General features: G+C 42.0%; 2 protein-coding genes and 2 non-coding genes across 4 annotated transcripts in view; 1 reads left to right on the top strand and 3 right to left on the bottom strand.

Annotated features, from left to right (window-relative positions):
- Window positions 1–3,288: 3,288 nt before the first annotated feature.
- On the bottom strand, window positions 3,289–10,975 carry eif3ba (eukaryotic translation initiation factor 3, subunit Ba). Its single transcript, XM_035659352.1, has 19 exons — window positions 10,713–10,975; window positions 9,480–9,672; window positions 9,270–9,389; window positions 8,321–8,378; window positions 8,060–8,188; window positions 7,807–7,964; window positions 7,179–7,310; window positions 7,007–7,073; window positions 6,872–6,918; window positions 6,563–6,773; window positions 6,395–6,467; window positions 6,182–6,304; window positions 6,005–6,083; window positions 5,663–5,801; window positions 5,390–5,515; window positions 5,059–5,136; window positions 4,564–4,672; window positions 4,350–4,462; window positions 3,289–3,860 (listed from the first exon to the last, which is right to left on the bottom strand). Exons 1-18 carry the CDS (start codon window positions 10,810–10,812, stop codon window positions 4,362–4,364), a joined length of 2,043 nt encoding a protein of 680 aa, XP_035515245.1. The 5' UTR covers window positions 10,813–10,975; the 3' UTR covers window positions 3,289–3,860; window positions 4,350–4,361.
- Window positions 5,246–5,333, bottom strand: LOC118327655. Its single transcript, XR_004796712.1, has one exon. It is a non-coding gene; the product is annotated as a small nucleolar RNA SNORD60 (small nucleolar RNA).
- On the bottom strand, window positions 5,885–5,966 carry LOC118327656. Its single transcript, XR_004796713.1, has one exon. It is a non-coding gene; the product is annotated as a small nucleolar RNA SNORD60 (small nucleolar RNA).
- A 160-nt stretch (window positions 10,976–11,135) lies between the features above and the next one.
- The window catches only part of brat1 (BRCA1-associated ATM activator 1), a 7,912-nt gene continuing 3,151 nt past the window's right edge, over window positions 11,136–15,896 (top strand). The window contains 11 exon segments of the mRNA XM_035659351.1: window positions 11,136–11,547; window positions 12,392–12,540; window positions 12,633–12,780; window positions 12,905–13,361; window positions 14,097–14,139; window positions 14,142–14,171; window positions 14,174–14,223; window positions 14,405–14,496; window positions 14,588–14,691; window positions 14,786–14,981; window positions 15,381–15,454. Of these exon segments, the coding sequence (XP_035515244.1) occupies window positions 11,379–11,547; window positions 12,392–12,540; window positions 12,633–12,780; window positions 12,905–13,361; window positions 14,097–14,139; window positions 14,142–14,171; window positions 14,174–14,223; window positions 14,405–14,496; window positions 14,588–14,691; window positions 14,786–14,981; window positions 15,381–15,454 (1,512 nt within the window). The 5' untranslated portion in view covers window positions 11,136–11,378.

Genomic DNA, 15,896 nt, shown 5'->3' with positions numbered 1-15,896 from the left:
TCTCTCTCCCCCTCTCTCTCTGTCCGGGTCCCTGCCAGTGATGAGGAGACCGGGTGGGTACGACAGGACTGTAGCGGTCCTCGCTCTCCGGAGAGTGAAGCAAAGTATCGCGAGATTTTAGGGGAAACGAGCTACCCACTCTTACAGGCCGACTATGAAAGACCATAAACCTGCTTCCGCCCGTGACTCTGGTTCCCAATGTGAGGTCCGGGGACCTCCAGGCGGACCCACAGAGGGCTCTACTGCCGAATTAGCAATATGCTGTTATAGACAGAAGGGCTATATTTAGGACACTATGAAGCTCATCCCCATCAGGAAGAGGGTGGGGAAGATGAAATGTTATGTATAATACAAAAACAAAAACAAATAATGAGTCAAAATTATGAAATAGATCAAAAATATGACATTTTTAATATACTGAGACAAAATAACATACTTAATCAAGATTATATTAAATCAGGATTATAGTTTACTGAGACAAAATAATCACATACTAAATCCAGATTATGATATACTTGAGCAAGATTATGATAGACTATGACAAAATAGTGCTTCCATAGAGAACTGGGGTAATCTAAAATATATCTTTTAATCATTTATTTGTGAATTTGTGGATTTTAGCATTTTTATATTTACACATATATAGTATTTTATAGCTTTTATCTCAGTATGTTTACATTTGGCAACTTTTGGGCCAAAAAAATAAATAAATAAATAAAGAGGCTTCAACATTATTCCTTATTCCTGATCGACTATATGAATAAATAAAATGTGAAAATTCCAAGTATGCCTAAATAAAACCTTTTTTCAGGTTTCTGGTCAAAGCTGTCTGAAGGAGATATTGCATTGGACTGTGATGCAACTTTAAAGTATTTCTATTTTGCTCCTCAGATCCACCATGAGCTTTACAAATTATTAAAAACACCTTTCAAATTATGTACAGTCCAACACAACAACACCATAAAGTTGAGTCAAAAACACCAACAACAAGGAGATATTTATTTATTTATTGCATGGCTGTGACCTCATCTGAACTCATTCTGTCACTCATAAAAGTCTAAATATGGTATTAGCCATGTTTGAACGAGGGCTCAACAGCAGTCTCTTAATGAGTATTTGTAACATCTGTGAGCTGATGGGAAAATGACGGGGTGGCCGCTGTCTGCACATCAAAAGGACCAAGCAGCTTACCAGGATTCTACCGAGACCACATTGATCATGTTACTATAAACAGTCAGAAGCTTCTGTAAAGGTATTTTGTAGAGTAGAAAGTAAGAAAGAAAGTCTAGATAGGGGCCTTTTGCTTTCGTGACCACTGTAGTTTCTCCTACATGCTTGGAGGTCTGAGCTGTATTCAAATGGTTTTCAGTATTCACCACTAGATGCCACTGAATCCTTCACACTGGTCCTTTAATTGAATTTAAGTCATGGTTCAGATAGTGTGTAATAAAGAAGGAACATTTGGGGAAATATCCTTTCAATTAAGATCCTAACTGATTGATAATATCTTCTATAAATAAGTTGTTAGTTGACTGTTCTGTTCACCTTGACAAACATCTGTACAAAATGTACATAGGACACTATGGAAGATGCAGTAGTCCCAGAGACTGTTTCTGGTCTCCCTAAACCACCGTAGGTACCTCAGTAATTCTAAAATCCTGGCTACTGACTTAATAAGCAGAACAATATACAGCCAGTACTGGGGTGGCACTAGCTCAGTCCATTTAGCTTGGGAATCAGGATGGAGTGCGGACTGGTAGCTGGAGAGATGCCAGTTTACCTTCTGGGAATGGCTGAAGTGCACTTGAAGCAAGGCAGTGAACCTCTAACTGCTCCCAGGGTGCTGCTACATAGCATGGCATCACTCCACCATCTCTCCATATTTGCATAAATCCTAAATGTGTGTGTGATTGTATTTTGGGCCCATGTGTGTAAAGCAATTAGTGTAAAAAGAATCAGGGATCAATAAAGCACAAGCTGGACATTCATCTCACTAAACTGGTTTCTAACTGGTTTCTATAATCACATTTTATAAATAAGTCGTTAGTCGACTGTTCTGTTCACCATGTCAGCAGCACAGTGATTATCTGTGAGATAGTGTGAACGTACATTAGGTCGGGTTAATGAGGTAAAAGATCTCTGCAGACTGCAGTGTCAATACTCAAACTGAGAGTGGAACAACTTTGGTAAAGCCAACCTTCTGGAGAACGCCTTAACAGAAGTATTCAGAAGAGTTTATTTATTCAAGCAAGAGAAATTATACTCTATCTTGATTTCCACACGCAGATTAAATTACTCGTGAGTCACTGTAGGGATGGCTTGATAAATGTATTTAGACTTTCACCTTAATGACAGAGCAGCTACCCAGAATACAGAGAACCTCATATTCTTGGTTACATGAAAATCTTTTAGGACCACAAAATACACAGTAGATATGAAGCAAATATTTATATCTCTGTTGAAAGACTATTAAAATCATCTGAGCAGAAAGAATTGCCTTGTCTGCACATTTCCCCTTCAGTTTATGGCCTCAGTTAAACCTTTATTAAACCTCACATACAGTGACCTCTAGTGGCAGCTGGATATGAGACTGAAACACTGATTCACTTTTAACGGAGAATGCACCAATCTGTTCATGAGATGTGATTTGTTCCAAACAATACAAGTTTATAATCATCCTTAATTCTAAACTGCAGATAAAGGCCGAACAAGTGTGAACGTGTTTATACAAACTAACTGACGGAGGAGGCTGGTTAACATGCAGTATACTCCAAACTGTTGCCATCAACTCTCATACAGCAATTGGTGCTTTGAACTGTCTTTAAAGAATAATGTTTTTCTGCTTATGTAGATGACAAAAGAGATGCATCCGTGATCACACTGATGATTTATCCAACACATGCATCCTGGACCTCCTGTCAATGTAGATGACTTTTCAAATGCTCAACAGATCATTTTTTATTCATGAATTACTTGTGAAAAATGTCCAATCCATTTTCTAGAGGTGACATTACAAAATTGTTTTATCTGAACAGTCCAAAGATATTTCATTTAAAGTGATGTAAAACACAGCAAATGCACATATTTGAGGCTGGAACCTGAGATGGTTTGGCATTGACTAATAAAAGACTTAAAAGATTATCAAAATGGTTGAAGATTCATTTTCTTCTACTATTGGCCAATACCTGTACAGCAACTAGTTCTACAAATGTGATCATGTCTACCAGGTCTGAACACAAGAGATGATTCCCTTTATAATAAAGAAGCAAACACTAAGACACAGCAAGGTAGTATTGTGTTTGTATGTTTATTTAAAGTTAATCCCAATGCGCACCCCCTCCATGTGTGAAAGCCTAGTCTGAAAGGAGGAGGATACAGGCCACTATAGTGCCACATCAGCACATTTATTAACAAGGCTACTTGTTTAGTCACAACACATCCACCCCCCACTGGTATGGCACTCTGCACTGCCCTGTGATGACACACTAGCATGGTGAGGCTAGTTTAAATAACCCCAAGAAGAAAAAAGTCCAATAAGAGACGGGGCTGAGATTAGAGAGTGAGTATCTCCAATTAGTGAATAGAAAAAAAATGAGGCAGTATTACTAAATGTCAAGTTCCACAGAGAAAAAATATGGGGCGGATGATGGTGAGAGACAAAGAGAAAATATTCAATACAAAGTATTCTCTCTTGTCCCCTGATGTGGCCGCTGATCCGCAAGGCGTGCTTTGATGATGTCACTAAAGTTGAATGTTGAGGCTTGTGATCGTGAATCCCCCAAGATTCACAGCGTGGTTGTCGTCCTTCTCCAATCAATGACGCAGTTCCTCTCTCCTCCTTCCACACAAAAACAGATGGACTGGGAGAGAGAGAGAGAGAGAGAGAGAGAGAAAACAATGAGCTAAATACAGATCGAGAAGGTCAGCGTGTATTGTGTTTGTGTCATTGTGGGTTATTTACATAAACAGGAAAAGAGGGAAAAATACACCAAGGGTGGCTGTCAATCTAACAGGCTCAATTATTCACACACAGCAGATGCCAGATGCGACCAATTTTCTTCCCGTGTTGTCTAATAATTGTGTTTTTGTACGAGTACGCAGAACATCTTCCATTCATCAAAATCAGCAGCTGCACAAGGACTGAATGAGTTGTTACACAACAGTGAAAATGCGGCCACTTTCCACTGAATAAGTGGGGGATACAGCCCTTTAACAGGACCTAAAATGTCATTTAGTCAGGACAAACCACTGACTGAACTACACACTGACACAATTGAGTTTTTCCAATACATATTAATTGTGTGTTGGACATATCAAACCGTCTGCATGCCTGTGTGCAAGCGTTTTACCTGCGTAGGGGACTACAGATCTCCAAGGGGAATGATTTCTTCGTTGATAAAAAACTCAATGGTCTCCTCCTCCCAGTCTTCTACGTTGCTGTCCCGCTCATCAGTATCCACTCCTGGAAGAAGGAAACAAATGTCAGCAATTTTTCTTAATTAAAGAGTTACTGTGGAAAAGAGGCAAGTACAGGTACGGTGTAGAAAACAGAGTGCGTCCCACCTCCTCTGAGTTCGAGGCGGAGGTCCTTCTGTTCCAGATAAGTCTGCTGTGCAGTCTCCCTGTAGCGACGGTAGTCTTCCATCATGGACCTGCGCTTGTCCACCAGCTCCTACTCACACACAAAAAAAACACTGAGCTTCATAACAGAGAAAAATGCTTGGGTTTGTAAACATGCAGCGTGTTGTATTGCTTTTATTACTGAAATATGTAAAGATTGAATAAATCATTTGTTTTTTTAAAAATGGTGGAAACTACAATTACACTACAAAAAGCAAACAACTTAAAATGCATTTAGCTTGAGAAAAAAAATGCTTAAAATACACATATACACACTTATTACACTGATTATACTGTATAATTGGTTAATGAGGGAGCTGGAAATACAGACAGGGCTCAAATAGTTGTAGGAACACCAGCCCAACAAACTACTAAATAAATAAGTTTAAATATAGATATGAACAGTGTGGGTCAGTTAAAGAAATGAACAGGTCAAACCTTAGAAGCCTTGGACTGGCTTAGACGATCCTTCTGCTCAAAGATCTTTGAGTATTTCTTAAGATCCTTCTTGATCAGCTGAAAAAGACACGAGGGATATTTACTGTGAAGGTTTCCACGGCTTCACATCAAAAGTATGACAAACATCAAGCATGTGTTGCACCAGTACACAGGGCGTTGTAGTTGTGAGCCTCAGATCAGAGTTAGAATCAGGAGCCGCATTGCAGCTCTCATACGAGGTGTCAGAAAAGTTATTTAGTTTGTCATCACTGGCTCCACACACACACACACACGCAGTGAAATATAAATATATATTAAGATAAAATGGTACCTTGATCTGGTCTGCGCTGAGCAGGGTGGGAGGTCTGGGTCTCCAGAGCAGCTGACAGAAGCGGTCCTTGTTGTTCTTCTGAAGAAGACGGCCCTGGAACGTCCACAGCCAGTATGCATTGTCCACCTAGACACACACATTAAAGGAGGTGGAGTAAAAGGACGTGAGTTTATGTTGAATTCAGTGTGAATTGCCAACTCAATATTGGTGAATCGGTCTGGCAAGAAAGGGAAAAGTAAAAGAGTATTTCTGGCACCATGGAGCAGAACGTACCTTGTGGCTCCACCAGGAGACGGAGGTGACGACATAGCGACCGGTCGGGTCCCACTCCACGTCAGAGGCCATGTAGTGCTCGGCTATGTTCATCATGGTGCAGTCTGACGTATCCACAAAGGCAAGAGCTCCATTCATGCTACACACACACACAAAAATATTTTAGATATACTCAACAACCTTCAGCAGAGCAGACACACAAGTGCAAATGTATAATAGTGCGAGCCTCAGATCAGAGTTAGAATCAGGAGCTTAGCTCTCATACGAGGTGTCAGAAAAGTTATTTAGTTTGTCATCAGCGGCTTCTCATGTGTGTCATGAACACAAACACATTTAACTGACCTCCTGAGTCCGGCCAGCACCAAAAACTGTCCCTGGGGGCTCCAGAAGATGCTGTTAGCCTGCTGCTTGTCAAACATCTCTGTAGAAAGACATTCAGTAGAGGTTTATAAAGGCGCCCCAAGACTGTGCAACATTAATGTTAATGGGACTTTTAGGATGCTCGTCTGATCTACTCACTTATGAGCTCAATCTTGCCGTTGTTTTTGACATGATAGAAGGAGACACTGATTCTGGGAACCTCTCCATGGAGAACGGCAAACTTGCTGCCGTTGGGTTCCCATGCAAATGCTATGATGCTTTCTGGAAAGACAGAAACACAACAAATAGATTAGGGTTTGATTTTGTCTATGGGAAACAATTTGTTTCTTTGTGCGTTTACCATGTTCTTACCCTTCATTTCAACCACATCAACAGGAACCTGCTTCTCTCTCATGCGGAAGATTTCAAAGTTGGTGACCACACCCTAAAAAAAAGATTGAAAAATATATTTATCATTTGATTTTTGCCAAAGAGGTCTCCGCTGCCCTCCTCTCTTTCTCTCTCTCTACACACACACACCTGTGTTCCTTTAGGAGTCCTGTCCACTTTCACACACAGGTAATCTCCATTTCTCTGCCAGTGCAGTTTGCAGTCGACAACATTGAAGAGGTTGCGGACACGGATCTCCTGACGGGAAGGCATCTGCATCAGAGTCACTCTGGCTGGGATGTCTTTGTCCTCAGGTACCCAGAACGCTATGATGTTGTCACCAGGAGACCAAGAGAAGTCCCTACAGACAGACAGATTATTGTCAATGTCTTTATCTAGAATGCGGTCATTTATAGCATGTAATGACAAATCATTAACAACTTTATCATGGACTCTTACTTGATTCCGGAAATCTTGAGACTCTTCTTGTCGAGCAAGCCCATAGACTGAAAGGAGGAGACATGGCATTAATGTCACTTGCACATTTAATATAAATACAACTATGGGGTTTCTTTGGTAGTTCTTAGTACTTACTGGAGTCTCATAGATGCTCAATGTGTCTGTGGTCATCCTAGCAAAGAACTTCCCATCATGGCTCCACCTGAGAACAAGTGTGTTACATTATAATATATTAAAATATATTAAAATCACTGCAGGAAGTAAATTAGATTTTGACGATGAGAGGGACAAAGCACAGAGTACTGACTTGAATATGGGCCAGTGTGCAGAGCTCTCGCAGTGGAAACCTCTCTTCTTCTGTCCGGTCAGAATGTCCCAGATGATGATGGCCTGCGGGTCCTCCTTGGTGTCCATCAGTGGACTGAAGGTCACCACGTACCTGGAAGGCATCACAACCACACATGGAGTTTCAGACAGCTCGGGAACTGCGCAGTTCATGTAACACTATCCGTCATCCATCATCAATAATTTAAAATCCCCCTCCACACAAAAAAATAGTTTTTCCTACAGTTGGATGTTTGAGCTTCACTGTGCAAAAAGATGATGAATGTGCAGAGTTTGACACTAGAAGGATCACATTCATCTGCTGAAAGTGGAGCTCAGTAGGCGACTTATAAATTATTTTACATTGGTTTTCTTTCCTAATAAACAATTTTGCAAACTGACGCAGCTGCAAATTGATAAAGCCACTAGTTAAAAACCATCTGTCTCTGCTGCATTAAAAAGAAAACATCTCTTACATTTCAAACAGAGAATCAATTCATCAGAACTACTTGATGTTATGGATTACACACGCACAGTAAAAGCACTTTATCAGCTAACGACTAAAGCTACAATAGTGTCGACTAATACTGCAGAAGAGAAACGTTGCTTACCTCTCACATGGTGAGAAGTCGATGAGGGACACACCCTGATGGCTGAACCTCTGAATCTGCTTGAACTTCTCACCGCCCCACAATGCAATGCCACGTTGGTGGAAGGTGGCCAGGTAGGTGCCTTTAGGAGACCAGCGCACGTACGTCTCTGTCCAGCGCTGCATCAAGACACAAAAACGGTATTAGTTTTATAACGCGTTCATTAAATGCGACCTCAGCCGGGATTGGGTTTAAAGTGTGATCAGCTGCTTACGGCTCTCTCTTCGGCTATGACCGAGTCCTTAGCATCGTTGTTGAAAATGGCAGTCCTCTCTCCAGCTTCGTAGATCACACTGTACTGGTCACGACAGTCTTGGTCCTCAATCCAATGGCGCATATTTCCCTGAACAGAGAGACATACAGAGTTAGTGAAGCCTCTATAGGATAATAAAAAGGGCAAAACCTCACATTTGTGCTAAACTGAAGCAGAACAAAACAAAACCTGCATAATAAAATACTTTTGATTAACACTTACAAAATCTTTGAAAGGCTGCTTCTCTGGAGTTTCCCACTCATCACTGATGTTCATGTACCTGCGATAACACACAAACAAAGTTTATCTACTTGTCTCACATACATCTGCCAGCGCAGTTACTGTCTTCCTTATCGAGTAGCATCCAGCTGCAGCCCCGGAGCGGAAGCCCCTGACGTGACACAAGCCCAATACAAGCCCCTGGCGTGACAGAAGTGACGTAGAATACCAGAAATTACGTTTTGTTTGAGGACACTCGCTGTCACTCCAATACTCCGTGCCAAAATGTGAGAAATGACACATCCGACTGAGTGAGAGAGGGTTTTATAGTATAGACCAAACAATTGGTTCTTTCGTTATTTATATTATCATTTCTTTTTTTTGTATAGAAATGATATACATGGGACATGAGAGGTCCTTTTGTGACTTTTTTTACCATATAAATCCTGGATTTTTCATGAGAAATTAGACTTACATTTTCTGATTGGGCAATGTCTTGTGGGGTAAATTTATTTAACCCAAAATTCCTTCATTGATTATTCTCTGACTTGCGGAGTTTCCCTTGATTGACTCGCCTCCCTGGGATATTTTAAAAAAAAAAAAACAGTTAAAAGCTAAACCTGATCTAATGAACACACTTTTTTGTTATTGGTTACATCTATGTAATAAAAGGAAAACGTGTAGGCTATAATATCCATCTCTGTACATAAGAACACAGGAAAGATTAAGATGTTTGAAGTAATGGTAGCCTAAAGACCACGTTGAAATTACTCTTGTCAGTTTTACTATACGATTCATCATAATGGGAAGTAGTGTTTTTAATTTTAATTTGAAAGAACTTCCGGTATGCTACGTAAATGCTACGTCACTTCCGTCAAGTCAGAGGCTTGTATTGGGCTTGTGTCACGTCAGGGGCTGCAGCTGGATAGCATTGTCCTTATCAAACACTTACTTGTCAAAGTCAGTGAAGAGGTTGACCCTGAATGTATGTTGCTTGTCGAGTTTGTATCCATCTGCGTTCTTCACTGCCTCGAGGGCCTGGGTAGGAGCAGCATACTCCAAGAAGATGTACCTGTGTGAGATAGATTTTTTTAAATTAACATTCAATTCAAAATTAAGAGCAGCATACTGCCATAAAAGAGCAGAGAGGGAAAACACATACCCTTTGGTCAAACCGTCGGCGTCTGGATAGAACTCAGTGGTGATCTTGCCGAACTTGGAGAAAATCTTGTGTATGACGTTCTTGAGTTTCTCCAGCCGCTCTGGGCCGACCTGAGGGACGTTGTCCACCACCACCACAGAGTCTATGCCGTCAGCCTCCTGGGGCTTCTCCCTGAGGATGTCACCGAGGAGCTCTGAAGAGAAAGAGAAAGAGAAAGAGGGGTGGGACGATCAGGGAGGGGACAGTAACGATATCTCTTATCTGAGCCGTTTCTGTGACACTGAATTTAATTTAAACTGTGACAGGCTAAAAGATAGACAGGGAACACGGGGAGAAGACTAGAAAGGGTCATCATCTGTAATCAAATAAAGGATGTTGTAGGTACAATGCTATGAGCCTCAACCAATACGCTACAAGGACATATTCCTAATAAAATATGAAAAGTGCACCACACTTCAGTTCAGGGACACCGATCTTAAATTAATGCAATTTAATGATTTTGAGGGGTGTTAATCTAACTTCATGGATATTTTGGAGGCTGTAGTTTGTGGTGTAGTCTAATAATCCAACATCATTAATTTTACTGGTGTACAAAATGTTAAAAACTACTCCTGTAATGAGGACTCAAACAGTGATGCAGTGCAGTTTAACAGTTTTACTACTGCAGGGTTACAGTTGATCTAATACAGTCACAGCAGAGCAATGAAATACAATAGTTACACCTTAATTAAGGGCTTCTATAATGAAACTGATGTGTCATGTGCAGACCTGAGTGGCATCATGGATCCCCTCCATCCTGGGTTATGATTAACCTTTAACTCTGATGTGAAAGCTACTATTCATCAGCAGCTGCTTCATACAAACCCCAGACTGGAGGGTCGCAGTGGTGGTCGTGGCCTTAATGGACCTTTCAGAAAGCAAGCTACAGATTCCCATTAGTCAGCTACCAACCCTTATTGTGCTGATTTAATTTTTGACAGCGACAAGGCCACAGTGAGCGGCTTCAATGGGCGTGAAAACACACGGTGGTAGCATCGGTTAATGTTAGCTCATGTTAGCTGATGTCGGGGGGACGGTCATGTTTTATTCTTAATAACCAGGACCTCGACGTTAAGCTAGTGAGCCAACTAGCCCCTGTAGCATCTGTAGCATCTGTAGCGCCGCGGCCGATGAGCTCTGAGCTAACTGTTAGCAGCAGGCCCGAAAGCCTGCGCGTTTCCTGCCGCCGCTCACCCTCGTCATCCACGTCATCCTCGAAGTCCTCCGGGTCGCTGAAAGAGGGCTCCTCCTCGTCGTACTCGGGGTCGTCCACCATATCCACCGTTTCTTGCATTTATCAGGACTATGCGACGAGATTTCTCGCTACAACAGAGCAAAAAGAGAAAAAGAAAAGCTAAAATTCCCGAAAAAGCTCAGAGAGGCTGACGGGTCCTCGGCCGGTGCGGCAACCACGTGCGAGTGCGTGAAAATGGACGACGTGACGGAAACGCGGCACCGGAACTTGTTTCGGGGGCGATGACGCGCGGCGGGGAGGCGTTAGAGTTGTAGAACGTAGGGATGGGACGGCGGCGTGGCTACTGCGCATCCAATTTGACGCATCCAGGAGTTTACAGATCGGCGCAGAAGCGCAGGTGTCGTAGTTGTGACGCGCGCAGATGTACACCGAGAGAAGAAAGGAAGAGGGAAGCCACTTACCGGTAGATCCGAAACTATTTCCCGCGAGATGGACGTTTAGCTAAAAACTACAAGAGAGGAGGAAGGGGGGGAAAAAAAAACTACATTTTATTTGTTTTAGCGAGCTGTAGTCCTTTCATTAAACGTTATAATGTGTGGGTCGGTGTTGGCTGTGTGTTGCTTTCATGGGTAACCATTTAGGTTATCAGTGACAGGTCTGCTGTAATGTATGCTGAGGGCTCATTAACACACACACACGGTAGCACCATGGACAGGGAGTGTGTGTCGCTGCTGCCCGGTGTGTGTGAGGTGCTGGCGGACTCGGGGAGCTCTCTGCCCGATGACACCAGCCTGGAGAAGCTGCTGGACTGGTTCACAGGGCTCACCAAAGCTGGTCAGTGCTGCACCTTGGTGGGAGAGTTTGGTGTTTGGTTATCTGTCATTCTTCTTCGCAAAGGTTTCAGCTGTGTGAGCTTTTAGATATTCTCTTTGTGGAGTAAAACTGATGTATTTTACAGTTGAAATCCTGCTAAACAACCACCATTTTCTTTTATTAAATGGATTACAGTTACCTTTTTTTTGTATCCTGATTATAAACTCAGTTACATGTAAATCATTACTCCCCAAGGTAAACTGGATGGACACAAGACACAAAGTGACCTTAAACCCCCCGAATGAGTGCCACTAAATCACCATATGAACTAAAATAAGGCTGCAACGATCATTTTGATCTGCATCTAAAGAATCTACAGATTATTTTATTCATTGATTTGATTTAGTTTATTATCTCACACTGATGGACTTCCTGTTTTATGTGGTATATTTACTCTATCTGTATCTACCTGCCCAGGGATTACATATGCAAATTAACTGTTAACTAGCTCTTTTGCAGGTACTTTTAAATGTTTGCTGTCCCTGCAAAAACAATACAGTAAATGTCTCACATTTGAGAAGCTGGAACCAGAGATTGTTTGGCATTTTTGCTTGAAATGTGATGAATTGACTCATTTTCTCTCAATCAGTCCGTCTGCTAATTGTTTCAGGTCTAAACTGACGTTGTGTAGAGGAGAGGTCCCTGTTTCTGATGTGTAGTCTGGCAAAGGTAGAACGATAGACACACAATTCGTAAGCGTGAGAGGAACGAGGGGATCTCAGGGGTTATATTGCAGCCGTGGATCGATAGAGGTGGATATTAGATCTGCACCACCGTCTCATATCCATCTTCTCTCCTGATGAAGGGGGATCTCTGCTGGAGGAGTGCCCGTGTCTGCTTGAATTCATATCCGCTGTGGTTCACAACACAGCCTCGGACCCCGGCGTTCTCTCCTTCGCTCTCAAACTCGCCGGCTTAATGGCTTCCACTGAGAACGGCTTCAAAATGCTTCAGGTAGAGTTAATGACACCTTGTGCTTTTACTGAATTGCTACTAACAATTTATGACTTGACTTGATGCCCTCTCTCTCCCTCCAACCGCTGCAGGAAGGTGACGTTCTGGACCTGGTCTTCAACCTTAAGCGCTGGCAAGAAGCAAGGCTCTGGGAGGATCCCTGTTTAAGGATTGGCTGGATCCAGGGCTTAAAGAACTCGCTGCAGCACCCAAAGGCTCTCAGTTTCTTTGTAAAATCAGGTGACACTTCCTGTAGGAAATGGCACCATCTCTCGTCATATGTTGCATATTTTTTATAAACGACAATCTGATAAGATGGACGCAGGCCACTTTATAACTGAAATCTCTTTTCCTAACTCCCCAGATTTTATTGAACCGCTCCTGCAGCTCCAGACGGACACAAGTCTATTCGTGGCCTCAGCTGCCAATCAAATGCTCGCCCACATCCTGCTCTTCTTTCAGCCAGTCTCGTCTGCGGGATCTAACGGCGTAGATAAGAAAGAAGAGGATGATGGGAGGGCGCAAACCTCCATCAGAGACTTAAAACACCCAGCCGTCACCATGGACACCGCTGCAGAGTACTCTCCTGTTGTCACGGCAATCTCAGAGTACCTCAAGGAGTCCTTGGTTCCCAAAGAAAGCGCACAGCTCCATCAGAGTCTGCAGGTCCTCAAACTGCTGGCCCTGCTTCTGGCCCAGGCCGGCCCTCCTCTCCGGGACAAGCTGCTCCAGGCAGTCGCAGATTCTTTGGAGGAACTGGTGACAGCAGGCTGCAGTCAGCTCACACTGCCTCTGATGGACGTCATTCTGGCCGCACACAGGTAGACTGGTTATCTCACGCAAACACAGTGTAACATGGGTAATAACAGGTGAAAATGCGGTAATATTCTCCGGTACAACAGTCACCAACAGTCATCACAGATCCCAAACCCATTTTAAAGAAATTATCAAGAATATATAATGTAACAGGTTAAATTACACTTTTCACCAGTTTAAACAGAAAATAGACGATGGAATAAAGTAGCTCATATAACTGTTAGTGCCACTTATAGGGAGGTAAAAACACAAAATAAATCTGGGCTTAATGTGTTTCTCTTTATGTCCACAAAGATAATTCAGATCTGTGACTTTATGGCGCATTTCTATAAGTCGGTCCTGCTCCGGACGGACAGAAGGCACCTTCCTCTCCGGAGTAACTGGAATATAACAATTAATATAAAATTGCTAATTTGAATACTCAATCATTTTAATTTATAGTTTTCCACTGAAAGTGGAAAGTTTCTCTGTGTTAATTGAATATCTGATTTTGACACCACAAATAGTTTGGAAGTCAAATCCTGGTCCAATATGCGACTTATACTATTTGTATATGTTGTAAAACATGTCTGGAGGGAAATCTTTAGGAGAAGCTCCATCAATTTTCCAGCGTAACCACTTAGCAGAGTTAATGAAAAGCGATGGTTTACCTGATATTAGCGCAGAATATCAAGCCCTTTATAAGTGTACTCGGGTTCTGTGTTAAACACTTCCCCCCTCTGGTGTTTGATCTTCTGCAGCTCTGGCACTGTGAACGCGTCCCCCACTCAACCTGTCACCCCGTCTGCTATCATTCCATGTTGAACATTAATAAAGCCCTCCTGACCTCATTCCTGCCGCAGCTGCTTGTCTTCGCAGAGGTCACCGGTAAGCAACCGTTCACCGCACGACTTCACACTCTCATACAGGCTGTGGTTTCACCATCACCAGTACAGTTTGTAGAGGTTTTATGACATCAGGTTGTTTAAGAAAACCATCATTTACAGTATTTTAATTCCCATTTTCTTTTCCTTCCTTTCTTTCCTTCCTTTCATGTGTTTCTGTCCAGTGATACCGTCCACACACCCCGGGTTGTGAAGATACTGCTGTTACCCCTCGACATTATAACTGGTCAGCCTCTACTGGGCGCAGACACCACTGGTAAAACACACAGATATACACGGTAAAAAAATATTTAAAAAGAGTTTGTTGTTTAGCATCTTTACAACTAAATGTATTTTTATTCCTGCAGCAGACGAGCATCGGTTTTCCGTGTCGGAGCTGCTGAAGAGTAAAACCTCCTGCATCTCTGTGATCTGTGTCTGTCTGACAAACACACCACAGATCACACTCACGGTGAGGCTGTCAGGACTACAGAAAGCAGAGGAGAGGAAGTAGACTGTAGTTTTTATGTCAAGCAGAATTAACATCTCTCTCTGTTTCCCCTCAGCCTCCAGAGGACCTCCCCTGTCCTCCAGCTGCAATTGTCACTGCAGTTCTGTCATTGTTAAGGATCTGCAGCGGCGTCTCCTCCTCCTCCTCCTCCTCATCCACTGGTTGTAGTGAGGTCTGCAGGAATGTAATCGGCAGTGGCAAAGTTCAGAAATGTGCTTTAGAGGCTCTGGCAGCTCTTAGCAGCAGCTCAGGTAAATATGTTTGTATATATGTGGGATGATCCAAAATATTCTCTTTCCTTTTTTATCACTTTACCTTCAGCTTGATGGAAAGCTATATTGGAAAGATAACCACGTTACCAACATAATTTAAATGAATTAGGAAATCTAACATGAGGTATGACATTATAAAGGTCTACTGTATATTAATCAAACTCAAGTAAATACTGTAAACATACAGCAGAACAGTACAGTACAGTATATTTATTAAAAATAGAACAAAATATAAGAAAGTAAGATAAAATATCATTAAAAACAGACCTGAAAACAAAATGCTGCAGCATATGAGCATCATGATATATGTGTTGTGTGTGACAAAGTGTTTTTCAGGGTGAGATATTTAGCATGTGTCCTCCATCTCGTGTGTTTCAGGAGCGAAGGAGGAGATCAGTGAAGTGTTCACAGTTCTGATACAATATCTGGACACTCCTGATTCTGACCCGACTGTAAGTTGTGTGTGTTCCTGTCTATGCATACGACTTATATTTTATGTAGTCACTGACCTTCTACTACAGAGGAGAGATGCTATCACACATTGATTGTCTTAACCTGCATGTTTAAACAGATCTGAGGAATACATTAAAAAAACATTTTGAGAAAAGTTAAAATTTAAGAAATAAAGTAGTAAGTAATAATATTTCAGTTATGTAACTTTTAATTGTAGTTTCAAATCTACTCCACACAGTGTAATGATGATGTTTTCACTTCCATACTGATACACACATTCTATATGTGAAGGAAACAGCAGTGTGATTTTAACTAAAGATCCACTTACTACTACTACTAATTGAATATCTTTATCTTTACTCTGGGTTGTAAGAAACTGTCGTGTGGTATTGTTTCAATATTTCAGAGGCATAAATGATTATTGAAGAAAATAATCAGCTG

The sequence above is a fragment of the Morone saxatilis genome, unplaced genomic scaffold (assembly GCF_004916995.1).
Source record: "Morone saxatilis isolate NCDOM2014 unplaced genomic scaffold, NCSU_SB_2.0 Contig17, whole genome shotgun sequence".
Taxonomy (NCBI): domain Eukaryota; kingdom Metazoa; phylum Chordata; class Actinopteri; family Moronidae; genus Morone; species Morone saxatilis.
Note: the sequence above shows the minus strand (reverse complement) of the source record. Positions and strands in the feature narration are given on the sequence as shown.